The sequence below is a fragment of the Impatiens glandulifera genome, chromosome 4, assembly GCF_907164915.1.
Source record: "Impatiens glandulifera chromosome 4, dImpGla2.1, whole genome shotgun sequence".
Classification (NCBI taxonomy): Eukaryota; Viridiplantae; Streptophyta; class Magnoliopsida; order Ericales; family Balsaminaceae; genus Impatiens; species Impatiens glandulifera.
The window spans coordinates 2,976,283-2,997,802 of NC_061865.1; the positions used below are offsets into that span (position 1 = coordinate 2,976,283).

Genomic DNA, 21,520 nt, shown 5'->3' on the forward strand with positions numbered 1-21,520 from the left:
ACAAAAGCCAATCTTTAATAGATTTTGCCTTTCTCTACCCAAGATTTTTTTAAATAATTGGGAAGTCCAAACAAAATTGTCACTTCATACATAATTCATACTTTATGTTTTTGAGGTAAAGTTATTTATTGACATAGGATACTCTCTTAGAAATTTTATGTCAGTGATAAGATTACTTTTTTGGTAATGAATCTTGTAAATGTTTATTTGTCAAGAGAAGAGAAGACAAAATTATTTGTAATTCATTATATATCAATAAATTCAAGTATATATGTTAAGTCGAAAGAGTTCTACATAAAAGATTTAAAATTAGAATAAATATGATATAAAAAAGGTTTAGAACCATGAAATTCATTTAATTAGAACTCATTACACTAAGAAAAATGATAGGGAGAGCGATGTTGGACAGAGAACCCCAACGACGTCCACCTGGCTTCCCCGTGGAAAAAAAAAGTCACGGTGGATGGATGAGAGAGAAAAAACTCTATTTTTAATTTTTAATCCCTCCCTCTCAATTTCCTATCTTTCTCACTCTCTCCATTTTCGAATCATTCTTCTTGTTTCTTCCCCTCCCCAACTTTGGCGATTTCTTCTCCATTTTTGAACCGTTCCTTCTTCCGCAACTTGGAACTTCGACAATTTCTTCTTCCCTTTTCCGCGACTTTGGTGATTTCTTCTTCCTTCTTCCGTGACTTCGGTCTTCGGCGATTTCATCTTCGTTCCGAGCTTCAAAAATGGTAAGCCCTAAAATCAATGTCGAACAACAATGTTAGCGAACAAAAATCCCTAAAATCGTTTTACTTTTACTTTTCAGGAGAATCAAATTTCTTTAACTACATCCAAGTCCAACACTAGGTAAGTTCCATGTAGTTATAGTTAGGGTTTTCCCGAACATGTCAATGTTCTGGAACTTGATTTAATATTTGGAAACTGTATTTAATTGTGTTTCTAGTTTCTGTATCTGAGTTAGAAATTTGAGTTATTAGTTTATAGAAACTGTCATGGTTGAATTTAGAAAAACTATCAATAACAGTTGTAGAAGATACACGACAAAACTTGAATTTTAATGTTAGGAATTGGTCCAGAACATGATCATGTTAAGCACCAATTGGTCCCGAACTGACCATATCCGGGAACTTGATTTAATATTTTGAAACTGTTTTTATTTTTTTTTTAAGTTAAGAGATTTGAGAACATGATATAGTAATACATACAGTAATGAAAATTTAGAAATTGAAAGCTTAGCTGAATTATGTTTGGAGAAGATGATACCTCCTTGTTAGTTAGGAACTTGAGCAATTGGTCCCGGACATGACCATGTTTGAGAACAATTGCTCTCAAACATGGCCATGTCTTGGAACAATTGATCCCTAAATTGTGGAAAAGATTCATACATTTCCAATTCTTACTCACTCATTCTATGAGGAGTCATGAATCTAAAGTTATGATCATTTGAAGTCACGGGTGAAGAAACCATAAGAATTCCGAATTTCGGACTCAATGGATCATAAACACGGCTGGGTCGACTCGTTTAAAAGGAATCTACTAAAAGAAAGTAAAAGGAAAGAATGGAATTAAAAGAAAAAACAAAACAAAAGAAGGAAAATCATATTTTTTTATAATTACCAGAGTGCCCTTCAATCAATTATATATGAGAGAGAGAGGTGCTATCAATTATATATGCCGGTACTCGTACTCTTCCCCAAGAGCTCTTTCTCAAAGTTTCTGTTGCATCCAATTGTCTTCCACTCTATCTTTAAGGTAATATTCTTCCTCCATTTTAATCTAAATCGTTTTCATTCGATTTTTCAAGTTTAATGTAAAGTTTTTGCGAGTCATGTGATAGGAATAGGATTATTGTATATGATTCTGGGTTATCCATTAGTCAGTAGAGTAGAGGTAGGTTTGAACATTAATCTAACAATCCTAAATGAGAACGAAATTAGTTTAGGAAGCTTCTTCCTATACTTGAATTAATTGATATATATAACTGATTACAAAAATTTACAAGATTAATTAACAAAAATTAACATTATCACTGTCATAAACTTTCTAAGAGAGAATTTTATGTCAATAAACAACTTTACCTTAAAAAGATAAAGTAAGAATTATATGTGAAGTGACAATTTTATTTAGACTTCCCAATTAATTAAAGAAATCTTGGATAGAGAAAGGCAAAATCTATAGAATGTGTTTTTTAAGAAACCGATTAATTGAGTTTAAATGAAAAAAGTCTATGATTCTAAGTTTTACTTCTCAGTAAAAACTAATTTAAGTTAACTGTAATCATAACTGAAGATCGTACTAACTTTAAGCCTACAAAACTTGGTTTGATGTTCAAATATGATAAAATTAAGAGATTAGGTTTATCTAAAATTTGGTAGGACATAAAATGAAATTTTCAAATGAATCATTTGATCTTAGGAGTGTTAATTATGGGTTTGAAATGGAATAGGGACCATTTTCCCCACCTAAATAATCAAACTCTAAATTAATCATGATAAACCCTAAAACTCCAAATAATTTTAAAGAAAAAAATCTCATGAGATTCTAAAATAAAAACCTGTAAATATTTTAGGCAATAAAAAACATGAAACGAGAAGGCCAATCATTAGTGATTAGAAACAAATGGACCAAATATAGGTTGAGCTGCAATTATTGAAATTTCCAAAATACTATTATCAAAAACAATCATTTAATATTTAAAATCGACCAAGGATCTAACTAATAATTATATCATGTCTTTATATTTGTTATAATTTTGTTTTATTTTCTTATACAAGGTCATTAATGCATAAATTATCTATTTTCTAAATATCGTTTATTTCTTCTATTGCAACTATATATATCTTCATTTCATCAACTTATTTTAAAAATATATAATAATTTGAATTGAAAGTAACGTGTGTAATCGTTTTAACTTCATAAAAAAAATAAAATATATATCCAATTATGGGCAATCTCGACATTATTGTTATTATATATTTAAATGGTTCATGTATATTAGAGAATGATAAGGATCATTTAAATAAAACGATAGAAGAATGATATAAGAAAAAAAGGACTAAACATGAAAATAAAAAATAAAATACAAACTAGTTGTCTAACAAATTATCGAGCTCGTAGATCATCGAGAATGACGATTAACCTCCTAATCGTTTTCACCGATTTTTCGGAACAAATATTAGAAAACGTAAAAATAATAATTATAAGTAATATGCATAGAACGACTACAATCATTAAAATAAGTTCGGTAATTTCTTTCCAACTAGATAGTTATAATATATTTTCTTATACATAAAATAACTTCTTCAAATAACTTGTTATTTATCATATTCCAAGTTAATATTGTGTTCTTTTGGACGACGTGTTTTCTTCTTTGTAACGTTTAGAACATTTGATTGGTTGGTTCAAATAATTATTTATCACATGTGATATTTTAAACAAAAATAATGACGATTTTAGAATTTTTATTTTTTGTTATCACTTAAAAGAAAAATAAATGATTATAGATACTTCGGATATTTTGTTTTGAAATTGGTATAGAAAAAATAAAATGAGTCGTCCACATCAGAAAAATCGAATATTAAAATAAATAAAAACCAAATATTAACTAACAATATAAATTTAGACTATTGAAATGCAAGTTAAATTTCTATATCAATTATTAGAATAGTAATCATATTTGTATGAGTAGACAAGACTTTTGAACAACGCTTATAATGTCAGAAAAAAAAGCCATTTTAAGCATGGTAAATTAATGTATTATTTTATGCAGTATTATTTTTTAAATGTGTGATTTTCATTTAGCACCATTCAGTTTCCACAACTAAATAGGTAAATTTTGAAGGTAAAAACTCAATAACAATACAGAACAACAAACCATGCAAATTTGTTCGTTCAAAGAAAAACAATCCACCTCAAATATTCTAAGTCTTACTCGTTCCCAAATAATTGAAGCATCCGTTCGCCTCATTGATTTGGGAAATAATACTTATAAAATAATATTTTAATTTATCACGCTTAAAATGGTTATTTTTCTTTTAAAGTGTGAGAACAATAAATAAAAATTCTAAAATTATCATTATTTTTGTTTAAAATGATCCCATGTGATAAATAATTACTTGAACCAATCAATCAAATGTTTTGAATGTTACAAAGAAGAAAACACACAGTACAAAAGAACACAATATTAACTTGGAATATACTAAATAAAAAGTTATTTGAAGAAGTTATTTTATTTATAAGAAGAATATATCATATCTATCTGGTTGAAATGAAATGATCGAACTTATTTCAATGATCGTAGTCATTCTATGCCTATTATTTATAATTATTATTACATTTTCAGAGATTTGTTCCGGAAAACCGGTGGAAACGGTCGGGAGTTAATCGTCATTCTCAATAATTATAATTATTATTATTACATTTTCTAAGATTTGTTCCAGAAAACCGGTGGAAACGGTCGGGAGTTAATCGTCATTCTCAATAATCTACGAGCTCGATAATTTGTTAGACAACAAGTTTGTATTTTATTTTTTATTTTAATGTTTTGTCTTTTATTTTCTTATATCATTCTTTTTGTTGTTTTATTTAAACGATCCTTATCATTCTCTAATATACATGAATCATTTAAATAATAATAATAATAATGTCGAGATTGCCCATAATTGGACATATTTTATTTTTTTAAAATATGAAATTAAAACGATTACACAATCATGCCTTTAAATTCAAATTATTAGATATTTTAAAAAATGAAATGAAGATATATAGTTGCAATTAAAGAAAAAAAACAATATTTAGAAAATAGATAATTTATGCATTAATGACATTGCATAAGAAAATAAAATAAAATTATAACAAATATAAAGACATGATATAATTATTAGATCCTTCGTCGATTTTAAATGTTTAATTTCTTTTTCATAATACTAATTTTTGAAATTTCTGTAATTGCCGCCTAACCTATATTTGGTCCATTTGTTTCTAAATCTCTAATTGTTGGTCTTCACTTTCAATCTTCTTTATTGTCTAAAATATTTAGAGGTTTTTATTTTGGAATTACGTGAGATATTTTTTTTAAAATTATTTAGAGTTTCAGGGTTTATCATGATTAATTTAGAGTTGGATTATTTAGGTGGAGAAATTGTCCCTATTCCAATAATTAACACTCCTATGATCAAATGATTCATTTAAAAATTTCAATTTATATTATATTAAATCTTATATAAATTTACTCTATTAATTTTATCATATTTGAACATCAAACCAAGTCTGGTATGCCTAAAGTTAGTATGATCTTCAGTTATGATAACAGTTAACTTAAATGAGTTTTTACTTAAAAGTAAAACTTAGAATCGAAGACTTTTTCATTTAAACTAATTGAATCGGTTTCTTATTTCCTAGTCTTGTAAGTGTTGTCAACCAAAAAGAAAAGAACCCAAGATTTTTTTAATTAATTGGGAAGTTCAAATAAAATTGTCACTTCACACAATTCTTACTTTATCTTTTTGAGGGAAAGTTGTTTATTGACATACGATCCTAGAAAGTTTGTGACAATGATAATGTTAATTTTTTTTGTTAATTAATCTTGTAATTTTTTCTTTACCAAGAGAAGAAATATTTATTTGTAATCAGTTATATATCAATTAATTCAAGTATATGTTAAGTCGATATAATTTAGCCTAAATAAATCTGATATAAAATAAAAGTATATAGAATTACCCATGAAATTCATTTTAATTAGAACCCATTACACTAAATAATCTTTTTCCAAGGAGTAATATAGTGGCTAGAAAAGGGTCGGAAAAAGGTTTTAATGATTAATAAATTAGCGTCGATAAAGATAAATTAAACGCCGGTAATATATTTAATTTACGTTCTTAGTTTTCTAGCTAGTGTTTATTGTTTTATTTTGTGCAATTGTTTTTGTTATTTTTTTAATAATATTATCTAAATGGACATAAAAATTAGAACTCTGGACATTAAAAAAAATACATTAAATATAATTCACATTATTGTATAAATAATTGTTTGAACAACGACAAAGAGAAAAAAAAAAATATGTCTACAAATACATAATAGCTTGTACATTCCATGTGAAAAAATCACTTGGAGAAGATTTGTGTTTATTGGAATATAATTGTAAAAAAAAATTAAAAAACAATGGTGCATCTTGAGAAGACTTGAAGCTTAACCGGAAATGTACACACCAATATTATTTCCAACTTTGATTAAAACCTATTCCATGTATAGTCTATGATTGATAAATGATAATTTTAGTGCTTTTAGGGGGAATTTGTGTGTTGTTATTGTTTCTCTTTTTTTTTTAATTAATTTTTTTTTTCTTTTGTCATTTTTATCGTTTTATTTAACACTAGTAGAAAAAGAAGATTTGGTAACGAATTTTAGTAACGGTAACGCCCTTACTTTTTATCATAACGGATATATTAAACCGTTACTATTATCAAGATATCAGTAACGACCCTATAAAACAGTTACTGATGAAAATGTTCAGTAACGAGTATATAGAAGATCCGTTACAAATACTAGTGTTTTTAATCGTCTTTTTTGAAATAAGGGTATTAGTAACGGTTCTACTTTAAAACCGTTACTGATACGCCATCGGTCGATTCTTTTGTCAAGTGATATCAGTAACGGTTATTCTTCAAAACCGTTACTGATACAAGCATTGGTAATGGTTATTCTCAAAATTGTTTCTGATACATAGTCTATCGTTTCGTTTCTTCAAGGGGTATCAGTAACGGTTATCCTTAAAATCGTTACTAATATGTCTTCATTCTTATTTCACACAAGACGTATCAATAACGATTTTCCTTCAAACTGTTACTGATACTGCATTGGTAACGGTTATTCTCAAAACCGTTACTGATACGTAGTCTAGCATTTTGTTTCTATAAGGGGTATTAGTAACGATTATCCTTAAAACCGTTCTTAATATGATTTCGTTTTTTATTTCACACCAGACGTATCAGTAACAGTTTCTTTTCAAAATGTTACTGATACTAGCAATGGTAACAGTTATTCTCAAAATTGTTACTATACGTAGTCTGTCGGTTCGTTTCTAGAAGGGATATTAGTAACGGTTATCCTTAAAATCGTTATTGATGTCGATTAAACATTTGTAACGATTTTTCTAAAACCTTTACTGATACCCTAATAAAACCCGAGAGTGCCATTTTCTTTCTTTTTTCCTCCTTTCTTTCTTCTCTTCTTTGCTCCCTACTCCCATTCTCTTCTTCTCTTCTCCGCCGCTTGTTCAAGTTGCCGCCGGTTGAAGAAGTCATCTCCGCTCTCCGCTCTCCGCCGCCGCCGGTTGAAGAAGTCATCTCCGTTCTCCGTCGTCGGTTCCTCTGCAATCAGGTTAGTTCAATCTCTTTCAATGTTCTAAATACTCTTCATTCTTTTTCAATCTCTTTCCAATACTCTTCTTTCATTCTCTTTCTGCACTTCGCCGCCGTTTGAAGTTGCCCTACCCCTACTGTCGCTAATTGAAGTTGCATGCCGCCGCTGCCCTTTAAAATCCAGGTTAGTTCTTATTTAAAATTATAGCATGTTAGGTTAATGAATTATTTGTATGTTAGATTATTGATGTTAGGTTAATGGATTATTTGGATGTTAGGTTATATTATTGGAATATTGAATTATTGAATGTTATGTTAGATTAGTTAGACTGTTAGATTATTTCATTGTTAGATTATTTGATGTTAGGTTAAATTATTGGATTGTTGGTTTATTTGATGTTAGATTATTTAAATGTTAGATTATTGGATTGTTAGATTAAGTTAGATTATTTAAATGTTAGATTAATGTATTATTTGTATGTTAGATTATTGCATTATTTGATTATATTCTATGTGGAGATTAATTAACAATATCAAGGTTGTATGCGAGAAATTGAAGGCACATCTGATACCGATTCCAACGAAGGTGTAGGAGACAACTGATTATAGAACATTACAGATTTAATCTAAGGTAAGTTAGAACTACGTGAGGGTCTGATTTTTACAAATTTGAGGCATGCAAATTTGTAAGATACGTAGGCAACTCGAAAGGGTGCGACCCCATATTTTTTTAAAATTATTTTTTTAGAAGGCTAACAAAGTTGTTATACGACCTGGTCTAGTCCGTTGGCACGACACGACACGACACAGCTCGGCACGACACATCTCGGCACGAGAAGCACGACTCGACACGACATGGACCAACAGGCCGGGCTGGACCGAGATATTTTATTGTTAGACACGACACAAGCATGACACGATTAACATGAGGCACGACACGATATGACACGTATCACTGTTTGGCACGACAGGCTGGGCCGGGCCGGGCCGGGCCAGCTGATGCCGACCTCTAATCCAATTATGTCTTGTTTGATTTTGTTCTTCAAGTCTCTATACATTGAGTGAATACATTTCTAGTTCATTGATTGAGTCCTACTATTTGCTTATAAGGTGTTTGATCTTGCTGATCAAACGAGGCTTCACGTGGATTTCGTTAGAGAATGTACTAATGTTTCTTGGTCTAGATATGTACTTCCGAGAACACTAAGCTGTACAAATTATATAATATATATATATCAAAGTATAATTCGATTGATATATATATCAAAGTATAATTCGATTGACATACTTGGATTTGACGCATTACATTTTTGGGATAAAGAACAAAAATAGGAAATTTGCTTTATTGAACAAAGTCTTTCATCGATAGATTCTATGAAATGGTACATGAAACTCATCTCTACATAACAAAACACCCAAGTCAGAAGATGCCACACAAAAAAAACTCAATATATAAGTGTGAATGTAAACCTTATACAATTTTTATTGTCGAGTCTCACATCATGCCAAGCCGATTACTATAAAAAGAGTTTGAAACAAATCGGAGGATAATAAAAAACAATAATAAATGATAGTCCGAAACAAACCGACTAAAACTGAACAAGTGATAATCATGTGTCAAAACGTCGATATACAAACAATCTGCCTCCATTCCCAACGCAGTTAAGAGAAACCACATCGAGACACGACTTATAAAACACCGAACTTGTTGAAAAACATGATTGAATCTGAGATTAATCAAGATAAAATAGAGACGAAGTATAATCAAGAAAACGCGTAAATAACACAAGATTTACGTGGATACTAAATACGAGAAAACCACGGATAAAGGAGAAAACTATTCATTACGGTTAAAATAGAATATTACAGCTTAGAGAGAGAATAATAATGACAAATATACTGTGGGTTAATAAAACTATAATTAAAATTATATATTAAGAATATTACATGAAAAGTGAAAAGTGGATGAATTTATCATTTAATTTCAACCCTAATGTGTCTCTAATCTTTATTTCAAAATGATTATTTAAAAATTGATTTAAAAAATTGTTACTCAGTGGCATAATCTCCACCATGGTTTTTAAATAATAATTAATCAAATATCTTAACCCATTCTCATACTTTTCTATATATTAAATTTTCTTTTTATAAAATGTTTTTTTAATATCAAACTATTATTATACTTTTTTCCTATTTAATTTTTTTAAGACTAGTTTGATTTATTCTTTACTGTATTTATTATTTTTAAAAACTTTTACAGCTCACTTTTTATATATAATCATTAGTAATTCTGATTTATATTTATTATATTTAGTTATTTGTTTAACTTATTCTCAGAAGAGCGAGGTTGACGCGAGTTATTTGAATTTTTTTTTTATCAAAATTATATTTATTTCAATAATTAAATCATTTAAATTATTAATTAAAATACATTATTTATTATTATAAAATTAAAATTCTAATAAAAAAATATTATAATTATTTAATTAATTAAAAATCCAAATAAACTATTACTTCTTTTTAAAAAAACAATAAAAATTAACATTCAAATAACTAACATCAAACTAACTCTAAAGAAAAATAATATGTATCTGTTTATTTGAGTAACCTAGTTAAGCTGTTATTTGTCCAACATGCTTATTTAAAAGAAACATGAGATTATTCAAACAATTTGAATCCATACAAAATATTTATAATTGAAAACAATTCCTAATTCACATGTGCTAATATTTCAAATTGAAAACATCTTACAAATTCAAATATCTAGCTTGTTTGAGGTTGTTTATTAAAAAAAAAATTGGTTTAATTTTTAATTAGCTATATTTAATTTTATATCAAAAAACAATTGAAGTTGTTCTCGTATTTCAAATTGAAAACAACTTTCTTAACTACAATTCCTAATTCCATCAATACTTGATTCCAAACCTCAACTATCAGAGTCGTCGCACTTAGCTTGTTCGATGAATGGGTTATCGGGATCAAACCCATTTTTTATCCCAAAACTCACATTATATCAACAATCTAATTAATAATTTTATCCATTTAAGTATCAAAATTATCATTTAATTAAATTTAATATATATATATATATATATATTAAATAAAACGACCCAACATCCTAACCCCTCCTCCTCTAAGTAACCATTCTCTTACATAAACCATACCCTCTCAACTCGAAAGTAAATTAGTCTTAAATTTAAAAAAAAAAAATTATTATACAAGAATTTTTAGGAGAAAAAACTTAGGTAAAACTAAAAAACTTTTTTTCTCAAATAAGTTCACATGTACATTCACAATTGCATCTTGTTTGATTAGGAGTTATTTGAAAAAATTCCTGTTTATCTAAAATACTAATTCACTTAATTTTGAGAAACTACATATTTAGTAAAAATCCATAAAGAGTATTAGATTAATATCTTTAGTTAATTTAAAAATATAGACCTCATCAAAATATAAATATTCATTTACTATATAGATGTAGATGCCTATTTGAGATATATTGAAGAATTGATAAACAAAATAAAGTCTTTTTACTCAAATATATCCCTACCAACCCTAAATCACATTCATAAACCATTATCTGAATGAGACTTAGGTGTGCTTTAATCTAATGAATCAATATTGTTTGGTTTGAGGTTATAAGATCTAACTACTGTTGTTCGGAAAGTACAGACTATTTTACCCTTTATAGTTAAAGTTGTCTTTTCGATGTTATTACTAGATTACCATGTTAACTGATTAATCTTCGGTTAGTCTTTTTAGATTATGTTGAGATGAATCTTAGGATTTTTTTATTTAAATGGTCAAGAAGGCTTGAACCATGACCTTGTGGCGATGAGCCTCGCTCTACCACAGAGCTAAACGAGCATTTAAACCGAGATCGAGGCTTCTAAACAATCTATATGGTCAAGAAGGCTTGCTTCAATTTTCACCTTGGATACAATTGCCTTTTGCAGTCATTTATTTTTTTTCTTTCTAATTGTTAATACTATTTAAATTAAGGCTGATTCATAAATAATTAATCATTTTACATAATAAACCGAAACCATTCCAATCCAACCGAACTGACCGAACTCATTACGGTTTGTTTTTACAAAATCGATCTCAATGGTCGGTTTGTCATTTTATTAAGTATATGTTTTATTAATTAATCATTACTCACCGAGACACTTAACCTTTTATTTCATCATTTTATTAATTAATTTTTTTTCATACATAATTAAAAAAATTAAAGTATTATTTTATTAAGTACTAATTGATGTGATTTTTTTCACTGAATAACTTAATTATTCATTATAGATATCAAACAAAATTATTTAAATATTTCAAATTACAAAAATAATAGTGAAACCATTTTTTTAAATACTTTCTAAAAATAATATTTCAAGAAACTACTCTTTTAATGAATAGATAAATTTAAAATCCGGGTCCTCAATTATATTATAATGAAATAAAAAAAAATAATAATAATAATAAAATAATATAGAATGAGATGGGACGTTTGTTGTCTAATTTTACAAGTAGAAACGGACAAGTTAAATAAAATAAGTAGATGGGCCCAAAAGCAACCCAATGTTGAATAAGAACCTGTAATGATGGACTGATTTGACACATGGGCCGGGGGCTATTCTCGAAGAAAGGTAGTGGCCCATAAGCCTTTTAATGCCAGCCAATACTTTACATAAAGTTTATATACTTTTACTTTTGGTAGAAAGTTATGTAAAAATGGTTATCAGAAACAAACAAAATTATGTCAGTCCAAAAAATTAAGAGAAATAATATATCATTTTAAAATTTTTTATTAGTTATTCTTCAGTGTGGTAGGTGGTATTTTCTTTTGTATTGTTTTTATTGTTTAACTTAAATAATTTTCAATCATATATATTTTATAAGAATTTAAAAAAACTAATAGTTTTCATATCAACTAAAATAAAAGTACAAACGAACTCTCTTAAATCTATGGTTAGATCTCAATAAGAAATGTAGATAATATTCATAGGCTATCATCCTCTTCACCAATCCTAACAATACCCATAGCCTCAGTCCACATTTTTCTTAAAAAAATAAGGTTAAATTATTCTTTAATTTTTAAAATTTTAAATCTAATTGACTATTCGATGAAATATTTACTTATTTTTTTCCTTTATTTTTCAAGCTCATTTAATTTTTTTAAGTCAATCTAATTTCAAATCCTAGATTCGTCCTTGACATACCCATGTATGTGAGACATTACAAATGTTATCAAAGACAACCAGGGATCACTTCTTGAATATGCAAAAATATTATGTCTCGTGAGTCATTTCTAAAGTCGTAATCATGAGCAAATTTGAAGTTACAAATGAAAGACGGCAAAGTGGTGTCCATATTGAAAAATCGCATACATCACAAGATACTTATAAGTTGGGGAGAGTGTGATACATTGAGAAGTTACATAAAATTGAGAACTCTGTATAACATTGAGGCTATGGAATATAAATATTTTCTATAGTATAGTCTATTCTCTTAACGAACGTATAAATACACTTGTTCAAAACATTGCATACCTATTTTCACAAGCTTAACTCTAAAACACGAGATAAATTTGTTGAATTATACATCTCCCAAATTTTCTTAGCTCATAGGTTGTTGGTTTGTTTCTATTGAAATTGATTTCATAGTTTTCTTTTGTTCTCTTTTTTTTCCCACTAATATGAGTTTTCTAAATAAATGAGGTGTTTTTAACTTGGAAATTCCAATTTAATTGTGCATTATTTGCTAATCGATCTTGGTAACTTTCTTATTTTAAATTGTTAATACAATATATATATATATATATATATATATATATATATATATATATATATATATATATAATAGACATTTGAATACAATAACAAAACACAAAAGTTCAATTATTTGCAATATATGAAGTTTCGCCACTATTCTATAATGCAAAGTTTAATTATTGGAATAAAAATAATATATATATATATATATATTATACATTTGAATACAATAAAAAAACACAAAAGTTCAATTATTTTGCAAATATATGAAGCTTCGCCACTATTCTATAATGCAAAGTAATTATTGGTAAGGAAAAAGTTGTATAAAAGGAAAAATAGTTGTATGAGGAGATATTAATTTAAATATTGTTTTGGTACATTAATTAAGGTATATGCAAGTTGCAATATGTGATTAATCTAATTATATCTATCCCTTATTCCCTTTCGAAATGAAGGTCATTCAATCAAATGGAATATGTATTAGTTCATTTGGACTAAAATTCTTTGTAAAGTTATCATTTCATTTTATCCAAATGAACAAACTGTGGTATGACAAGATCACAATATTATTTAATCCAAACCAGGCTTAAGTATTATTACTCAAGAAGGAGGGTGATGATCTTTTTAGAACTAAAATTTATTGTTTGAAGGAAATTAGCATGATCTTCAAAATCGCTATCTAACTTTAATTTAGGGCATTTTTAGTAGCATTAATAATAACCTAAGATATTTAGTATCTTATACAATACTATTTAGTGGATAAAGTGGTTTAATCAGTTTATGGTGTAAAATGTAAGAAAACTTTCATTTATTCGGCTTTGAATTATTTGAATTTTAATCCAAATAAAAAATAGTGGGTTATTAGAGGTCATTTGATAATTTTTTTTATAAAGTTTTAATAAAACATTAATTATCATGTTTTAAAAAAAATTAATCACTTCATTCATTAACTTTTTTTATTTTTTTAAATATTAATTTTGTAATTGTTTAAGTAAAACGACAAAAACATAATATTAAAATAAAAATTTAATAAAATTAGATTTTTTTTTAAGAAACATAAATACACCTAGTTGGCTCAAAAGATCTTAAAGAAAAACAATATCATCTCACACGAATTTATATGTTTCAGGATATAATACATAGCGATAATGACATTGTAAATTGTCATTAACGATCTACTTTAGTTATTAAATGTTTTCTGATTTTTTCCTAACAAATAGTGTAACAAAAAAATTATTGGGACAAATATCTATTTTACAATTCTTGATTTTTTAACCGCCTCGATCCATATTTTTCAATAATCACTTACAGTCTTCGACATAACTCATTGTATTCCGGTGGAATTTCACAAAAGACTTCATATATTTTGCGACATCGTGACAATATGTAAAATCATATGATTCATCGATTAAAACAATCAAATTTCTCTATTTCATGTTATAAAAATTAAATACAAAAGGACGTGATAATAAATAAAAAAATTAAAAATTTAAATAAGGTTAATTGAGATTTAAAAAAAAAACAATATACATAGTTTGGATTTTAAAAATAAACCTTAAATTGTTAAAAAAAAATAATTTATAATAATTTTGAGAAATATAATATTTTTTAGTAACAAAGATGTTAATATACAATATTATACTATATATTTATTTTATAAGTTCTTAAGAGATCAAAATTTGAACATTTTAAATGAAAATGATGTTTCCTAGTTCCTATATTTTAAATAGTGGTTTTTAGTGATAAAAAAAATGTTAGTGATATAATTGAGAAAAAAAATAATGTTAAAAAACAACCGTACAAGTCAAGTTGGTCTTGAACTATCTGTGGGATATATAATTAAGATCTTATTCTAATTTTGAAAAAAATTATAGTGGAAAAAAATTAATAATTGATAATGATTTTGAGAAAATAATGATTATTTTTGGTAAAAAGACTTAAATGGTATTAATATATATGAATAAAATAAAAAATAATAATTTAAAATAAAAGGTATTTTAATATTTTGGTTAATAAAAGAAGTGATGTGATTGTTGAGAAATGATTGAATGGAAAATTGATTTTGAATGAATTTTTTAAAAAAATTAAAAAGAATTGAGCCTAAGTTTGGATTGGATTGATGGCAGGTACATTTGAGGTTTGAAATATGAACATCAATTTCATTGAATTTTGTGGGGGCTAATTAATGGTGTTCACATTTATTAATAGATGCATTCACTCTAAACAATTAATCTCATCTGATTTTCATTTTTTAATCTCTCAAATGGAATCTTTTCTTCTTCTAAATAATAAAATCTAATATTTATATTTTCTTATTATTAAACTCATTTAAATGTATGTTTATGTTTAATAACTTAATAATGGTAATATATGTATAACATAATTATAATTTATCAAAACCTACTAACTAATTAGTAATAAAAATAGTTTTTAAAAATAAAATTTCACTAATGATTAGGGTGTAATTATTGTAGAAGTCAATCTTATAGTTTATTCTGTTAAAATTTATTTAAATAAACTTGAGTTCATTTAAAAAATATTAATAGATGGTAATTTTGAAAAGGTAAATGTTTTTTTTAGTAAAAAAATTTAAATGGTATTAACATATGATGATATAATTCTTTTTTTTTTAAATATTAGAGAATTTAATATTTTGATTAATGAATTAAGTATGATTTGATTATAAATTTTATAAAAACTCAATCAAACAATGCCTTATTATTTTTCTGACTACAATATTAACCATTCAAAATTTATCAACTACATAATCACTTCATTTATCTATCTAAATACTAAAATATTTTTACTTTATTTAAATACAATTTAAATTTTAAAAAAATATTATTAATAAAATAAACCTAACATCAAACGAACCCTAATCGTGGTTTGACTTACAATTTAAAAATAACAAAAGTATTAAAGAAACTTAATAAGAAATTGTAGTTAGTTGATACACTAAGTTTTTGTTAATAAGTTATCAGATATAAATAAACGTTTAGTATATAAATTAAATAACTTAGAACAGATAAAAATAATAAATTGAAATAATTAAATATCAAACAAATCCAATTGTTAAGAATTCAAATTCAATAAATTGCATAAGGTTTTGGAGGAACTTTTTGGAGGAACTAAATCATAGAATTCAAATTCAATAAATTGCATAAGGTTTTGGAGGAACTTTTTGGAGGAACTAAATCTGTCATGTTGAACTATAATTAGTATTATATCTTAGTTTTTCTTATTTCTCTTCCTTTCATCCCTTTTAAATTTGTTTACCATTTATTTTAAAGTTGTTTTCGCAACAAATTATATGTAAAGAATCAACTAAATGTTGAAACCTCACCCTTTGAATTGTATATTATATTTTATAGTGTAATCTTAGTTCTTTGATATAATTCAATGCAACTTAATTTGGTAATAAAAATAAAATTAGACTACTTTGGGCTAATAGATGGGATTGACGACTAACAATTCCAAAAATAGTGACAAGCCTTAGTTAAAAAGAATCATTCATCTTAATGTTGTTATGGTTGTCGGAGATAATCAATAATTATAAAGTCTCAATTACCAATTGTCGATTTAAAGGTTATAGGTTTTTATATTTCCTAACAATTAATGGCCTTTTCTAAGACTTCCTTTAGTGGTAGCTCAATAATATATATCGGGTCTATATATGCAATTTGTTAACTTGCACGTTTTATACATATTCAAATATCTTTAATCAATGTTTGTTAGTTTGCACATTTTATACATCGGGTCCATATATCTTTAATCAATATTGTTTGTTAATTTGCACGTTCTATACATTGGGTCCATATATCTTCAATCAATGTTCGTTAGATTGCACGTTCTATACATCGGGTTCATATATTTTCAATCAATGTTTGTTAGCTTGCACGTTCTATACATCTGGTCCATATAACTTCAATCAATGTTTGTTAGCTTGGACATTCTATACACCATTTCCATATATATTCAATCAATGTTTGTTAACTTGAACGTTCTATACATCGGATCCATATATCTCCAATTAATGTTTGTTAGCTTGCACGTTCTATCCATCGGGTTCATATATCTTCGATCAATGTTTGTTAGTTTGCACGTTCTATGCATCAGAGTCTATATATTTTCAATGATGTTTGTTAATTTGCATGTTCTATGTTGGCCATTACTTTATTTTTCAAACATAGTGTGAGTGAAAGTGTTATGGAAGGACGAGATTTGTAGTGCTAGAGACAACTACATTTGCTAGAAGAAATTCATTTTTTTGTAGTATGTTCCAAGATAATCATTAATTGACACATTTTGTCGCAAAAAATATGTGTGATATATTTTAGGAATTTAATAAGAACTTATTTGATAGCGACCTTATTGATCTTAGTTCTTACTTTTTAGTTCAATATAACTTGCTTAAGATCAATAGCAACACTATTTGGTATTGTCAATGGTCCTCCCTATTGATCAATATTTATTTTGGTCCAAATGTAAAAGTATATGAAAACCCATTGTTTCTGTCTGTCACTGTTGTCCAAATAAGCACTAATCCCACAATTTACCCACCATTAACTACAAATTAGAATTCTCGGTCATTAATTTTCTCAATCATCCACACACCCGAGCTTAAAAATCAAATAAATAAAGGATTCACATAATCGTATCAAAGTCGAAACTCAATCTTAGTCCTCCATGTCAATGAACTCATGTGCCATTAACAAGATCACTTCCCAAGTTAGGCATATTTCCCCTTTTTTAATAGTTAAAGCCTACTATGAAATTTCCTACACTTGGCAATATTGGTAATTATTGAAATTTATTTGATGTTGGATGAGTGTTACTAAAACGGTGTAGACAATGCTTGAAAGTTTATTAGTTCAAAATTCCTAGAAAAAATAATAATAAGTAGTTCAAACGGTCAAATTGTTTAGAAGTTTATCCTGTATTTTTAATCTTATTATTTAAACTCATTTACCGATCGTCCTATAATTGTCACTTGTTTGTTACAATTTATTATTTAAATACTTTATATATTTGGTTATGTTTGGTTTGGGCTCTTTAAAACATTGCAAAATAATAAAAAAATAAAAATTGTATGGTGAATCATTGATTTCAAGAGCAGAACTTTTGAAAAAAAAGACAAATCAAGTAAATTGACATGAACTCCATCAACTCCAATCTTCATTTGGGTTGCCCCGGCCCTAAATCGGGTGCATTACTACTTCACCCGACTTTTCTCTTTGTGTCATTAATCTTGACCTTCTCGAGTAACTTAAAGTTCAATAGTTAGGTATAGTTAGGTATGTGTCCTTTCTCTTACTTACTTTAAGACTAGTTTCACTTTTTTTACTTGCATGTTGCTTTGTTGTAGTTTTCTTATGTATGCTCTTGTTATTTTTTTTAACAAGATATTTTTATGCATTAATTACCTTGTTTAAGAAGATAAAATTATAACTAATATAAAGACATGATATAATGATTCGACCCTTAGCTGACTTTAAAGGTTAATGTGTTTTTCTTACCATTTTTTGAAATTTCTTTTAACTGAAACCCAACCTATGTTTTTGGGTTCATTTGTTTCCAATGGTTTGCACTAAAATTGTCAAAATTGAGAGTTTACGTAAAATCGTTGGTTACATATAAACTCGTAAAATTTCGTAAAATTTAGAGTTACTTAATATTGTAAAAGTTTAATTTAAAAATACTAACAATTATATATTATTATTATTTATATATATAATTAAATATGGAGCCTACACTTATAATAAACTCTTCATTGTTAATTAGAGTTTATTGGGTTTATCTTTTTTGGTTTTGGGCTTGGGCCTGACCAAAGTTATTTAGGTTTATTACCTGAATGTTTACCCTATAAATATGTGATTATTAAGGGTTTACATTGTTAAGACAGAATTCTAGAGAGATAAAGTGTGAGGCAAAAACTCTGTATTCCTTCTTCTTCATAGTGAAATCTGGTGGTGGCTGAAGTGGATGTAGCTCAATTTGAGTGAACCACTATAAATCTGTGTGTTCTTATGTTCTTCTTTCTTGTGTTTTTACAGATTGTTTTCAAACATGTCGGATTTGGGAGATACAAATCCTAACAACTGATATTAGAGCAGTTAGGCTAGATCTGAGCATTGGAAACAATGGAAAGTGAGAATAGTATAGGACATGGGATTGGAAGATTCGATGGGACAGATTATGCCTTCTGGAGAATGCATATTGAAGATTATCTCTATGGAAAGAAGCTTCATGTTCCTTTGAGTGAGAAACCAGAGAAGATGGATGAAGCTGAATGGAAACTCCTTGATAGACAGGTTTTGGGAGTTGTCCGATTGACGCTAGCCAAGATAGTTGCTCACAATGTAGCAAAGGAGAAGACCACCATTGGTCTGATGAAAGCTCTTTCTGATATGTATGAGAAACCATCTGCTAACAACAAGGTACACTTAATGAAAAGACTCTTTTACTTAAGAATGGTTGATGGTACTTCTGTCACTACTCATTTGAATGAATTCAATACAATTGTGAATCAATTGCTATATGTTGAGATTGATTTTGGGGATGAAGTTAGTGCCCTGATTTTGTTAGCATCTCTACCAAATAGTTGAGAACCTATGAGGGCATCAATTAGTAATTCAGTTGGAAATGTTAAACTGAAATTTGTTGAAGTTAGAGATCGTATTCTTGCTGAAGAGGTTCGTAAAATTGATTCTGGTGAAACATTCAAAGGTTCTGCTCTGAATGTGGAAAATAAGGGAAGAGATAATGATAGAAATTTCAACCGAGGTAAGAGCAGATCTATGTCAAGGAGCATGAGGAGTCAGTCCAAGTCTGGGCGGACATTTGAGTGCTGGAATTGTGGTAATCAGGGTCATTTAAAGAGGAACTGCAAAGCACCGAAGAAAAATGATGATGATAAAAATGATGCAGCCAACGTTGTTACAGAATCTGTCACTAATGCATTACTTATGTCTGTTGATAGCCCGATAGATTCATGAGTTTTGGACTCAGGAGCGTCTTTCCACACCACTGCTCACAAAGAATTAATGGAGAACTATGTGGCTGGAAACTGTGGGAAAGTTTATCTCGCAGATGGTGAGCCACTGGATATTGTTGGCATTGGTGACATCAAATTGAAGATGGCAAATGGTTCTGTTTGGAAGATTACTAAGGTGAGACACATTCCAGGTTTAATGCGCAATCTGATTTCTGTTACACAATTTGATGAAGAAGGTCACAATTTTAGTTGTGGAAATGGTGCGTGGAAGGTGACTAAAGAAGCAATTGTTGTTGCTCGAGGTCACAAAACTGGAACGTTATACACGACTTCAACTTGCAGAGAAATAGTTGCTGCTGTAGTTGATGACTCGAAGAACAGTGAGTTGTGGCATTGCAGGTTGGGCCATATGAGTGAAAAATGGATGAAAATTCTTTTGAAGAATGGACAGATTCCAGAACTGAAGTCTGTTGAACATCAGTTATGCGAAAACTGCATTTTTAAAAAACAAAAACGGGTGAGTTTCTTAAAAACTGGGAAGGAGCTCAAGAAAGAAAGACTAGAGTTGGTACACTGATGTGTGTGGACCTGCACCTGTTTCTTCTATTGGCGGATCATACTACTATGTGACTTTTATAGATGATTCAACAAGAAAAATATGGGTTTACTTTATGAAGCACAAGTCTGAAGTATTTTCTATTTTCAAGAAGTGGAAGGCTTTGGTTGAAAATGAAACAAATCAGAAAGTTAAGTGCTTAAGATCCGACAACGGAGGTGAATATATCAATTCAGATTTCAAAGAGTATTGTGTTGAGAATGAGATCAGTATGGTGAAGACTGTTCCCCGAACGCCTCAAGAGAATGGAGTAGCTGAAAGAATGATTCGAACATTGAACGAGCGTGCTAGAAGCATGAGATTGCATGCAGGGCTGCCTAAAACCTTCTGGGCAGAAGCTATAAATACTGCTGCCTATTTGATAAACAGGGGACCCTCTGTTCCTCTTGAATTCAGAATTCCTGAAGAAGCTTGGAGCAATAAAAAGGTAAACTTTTCTTATTTGAAAGTGTTTGGATGTTTATCATATGTTCATATTAATGAATGTGATAGGAGCAAGTTTGATCCAAAGTCTAATAAATGTTTTTTCATTGGTTATGGTGATATCGAGTTTGGTTATCGTTTCTGGGATAATCAAAATCGGAAGATCATTCGTATCAGAAATGTTATCTTCAATGAACATGTTCTCTACAAAGATTGTGTTGGGAAGACATCAGATGGTGATTCCAAGTTGGAAGAGACTGGTATAGTCGATTTGAGACAATTTTTAGCTAAATATATACCGGTTGTCGAAGAAGAACAATGTGTTGTTGAAGATGAAATCGTTGAGAACGTGGCC

The 21,520-nt window shown here is 28.1% G+C and overlaps 1 protein-coding gene across 1 annotated transcript; it reads right to left on the reverse strand.

The window, feature by feature from the left end:
* Positions 1–511: 511 nt before the first annotated feature.
* Positions 512–7,352, reverse strand: LOC124933839 (protein PXR1-like). Its single transcript, XM_047474279.1, has 2 exons — positions 7,190–7,352; positions 512–744 (listed from the first exon to the last, which is right to left on the reverse strand). Exons 1-2 carry the CDS (start codon positions 7,350–7,352, stop codon positions 512–514), a joined length of 396 nt encoding a protein of 131 aa, XP_047330235.1.
* Positions 7,353–21,520: the final 14,168 nt, after the last annotated feature.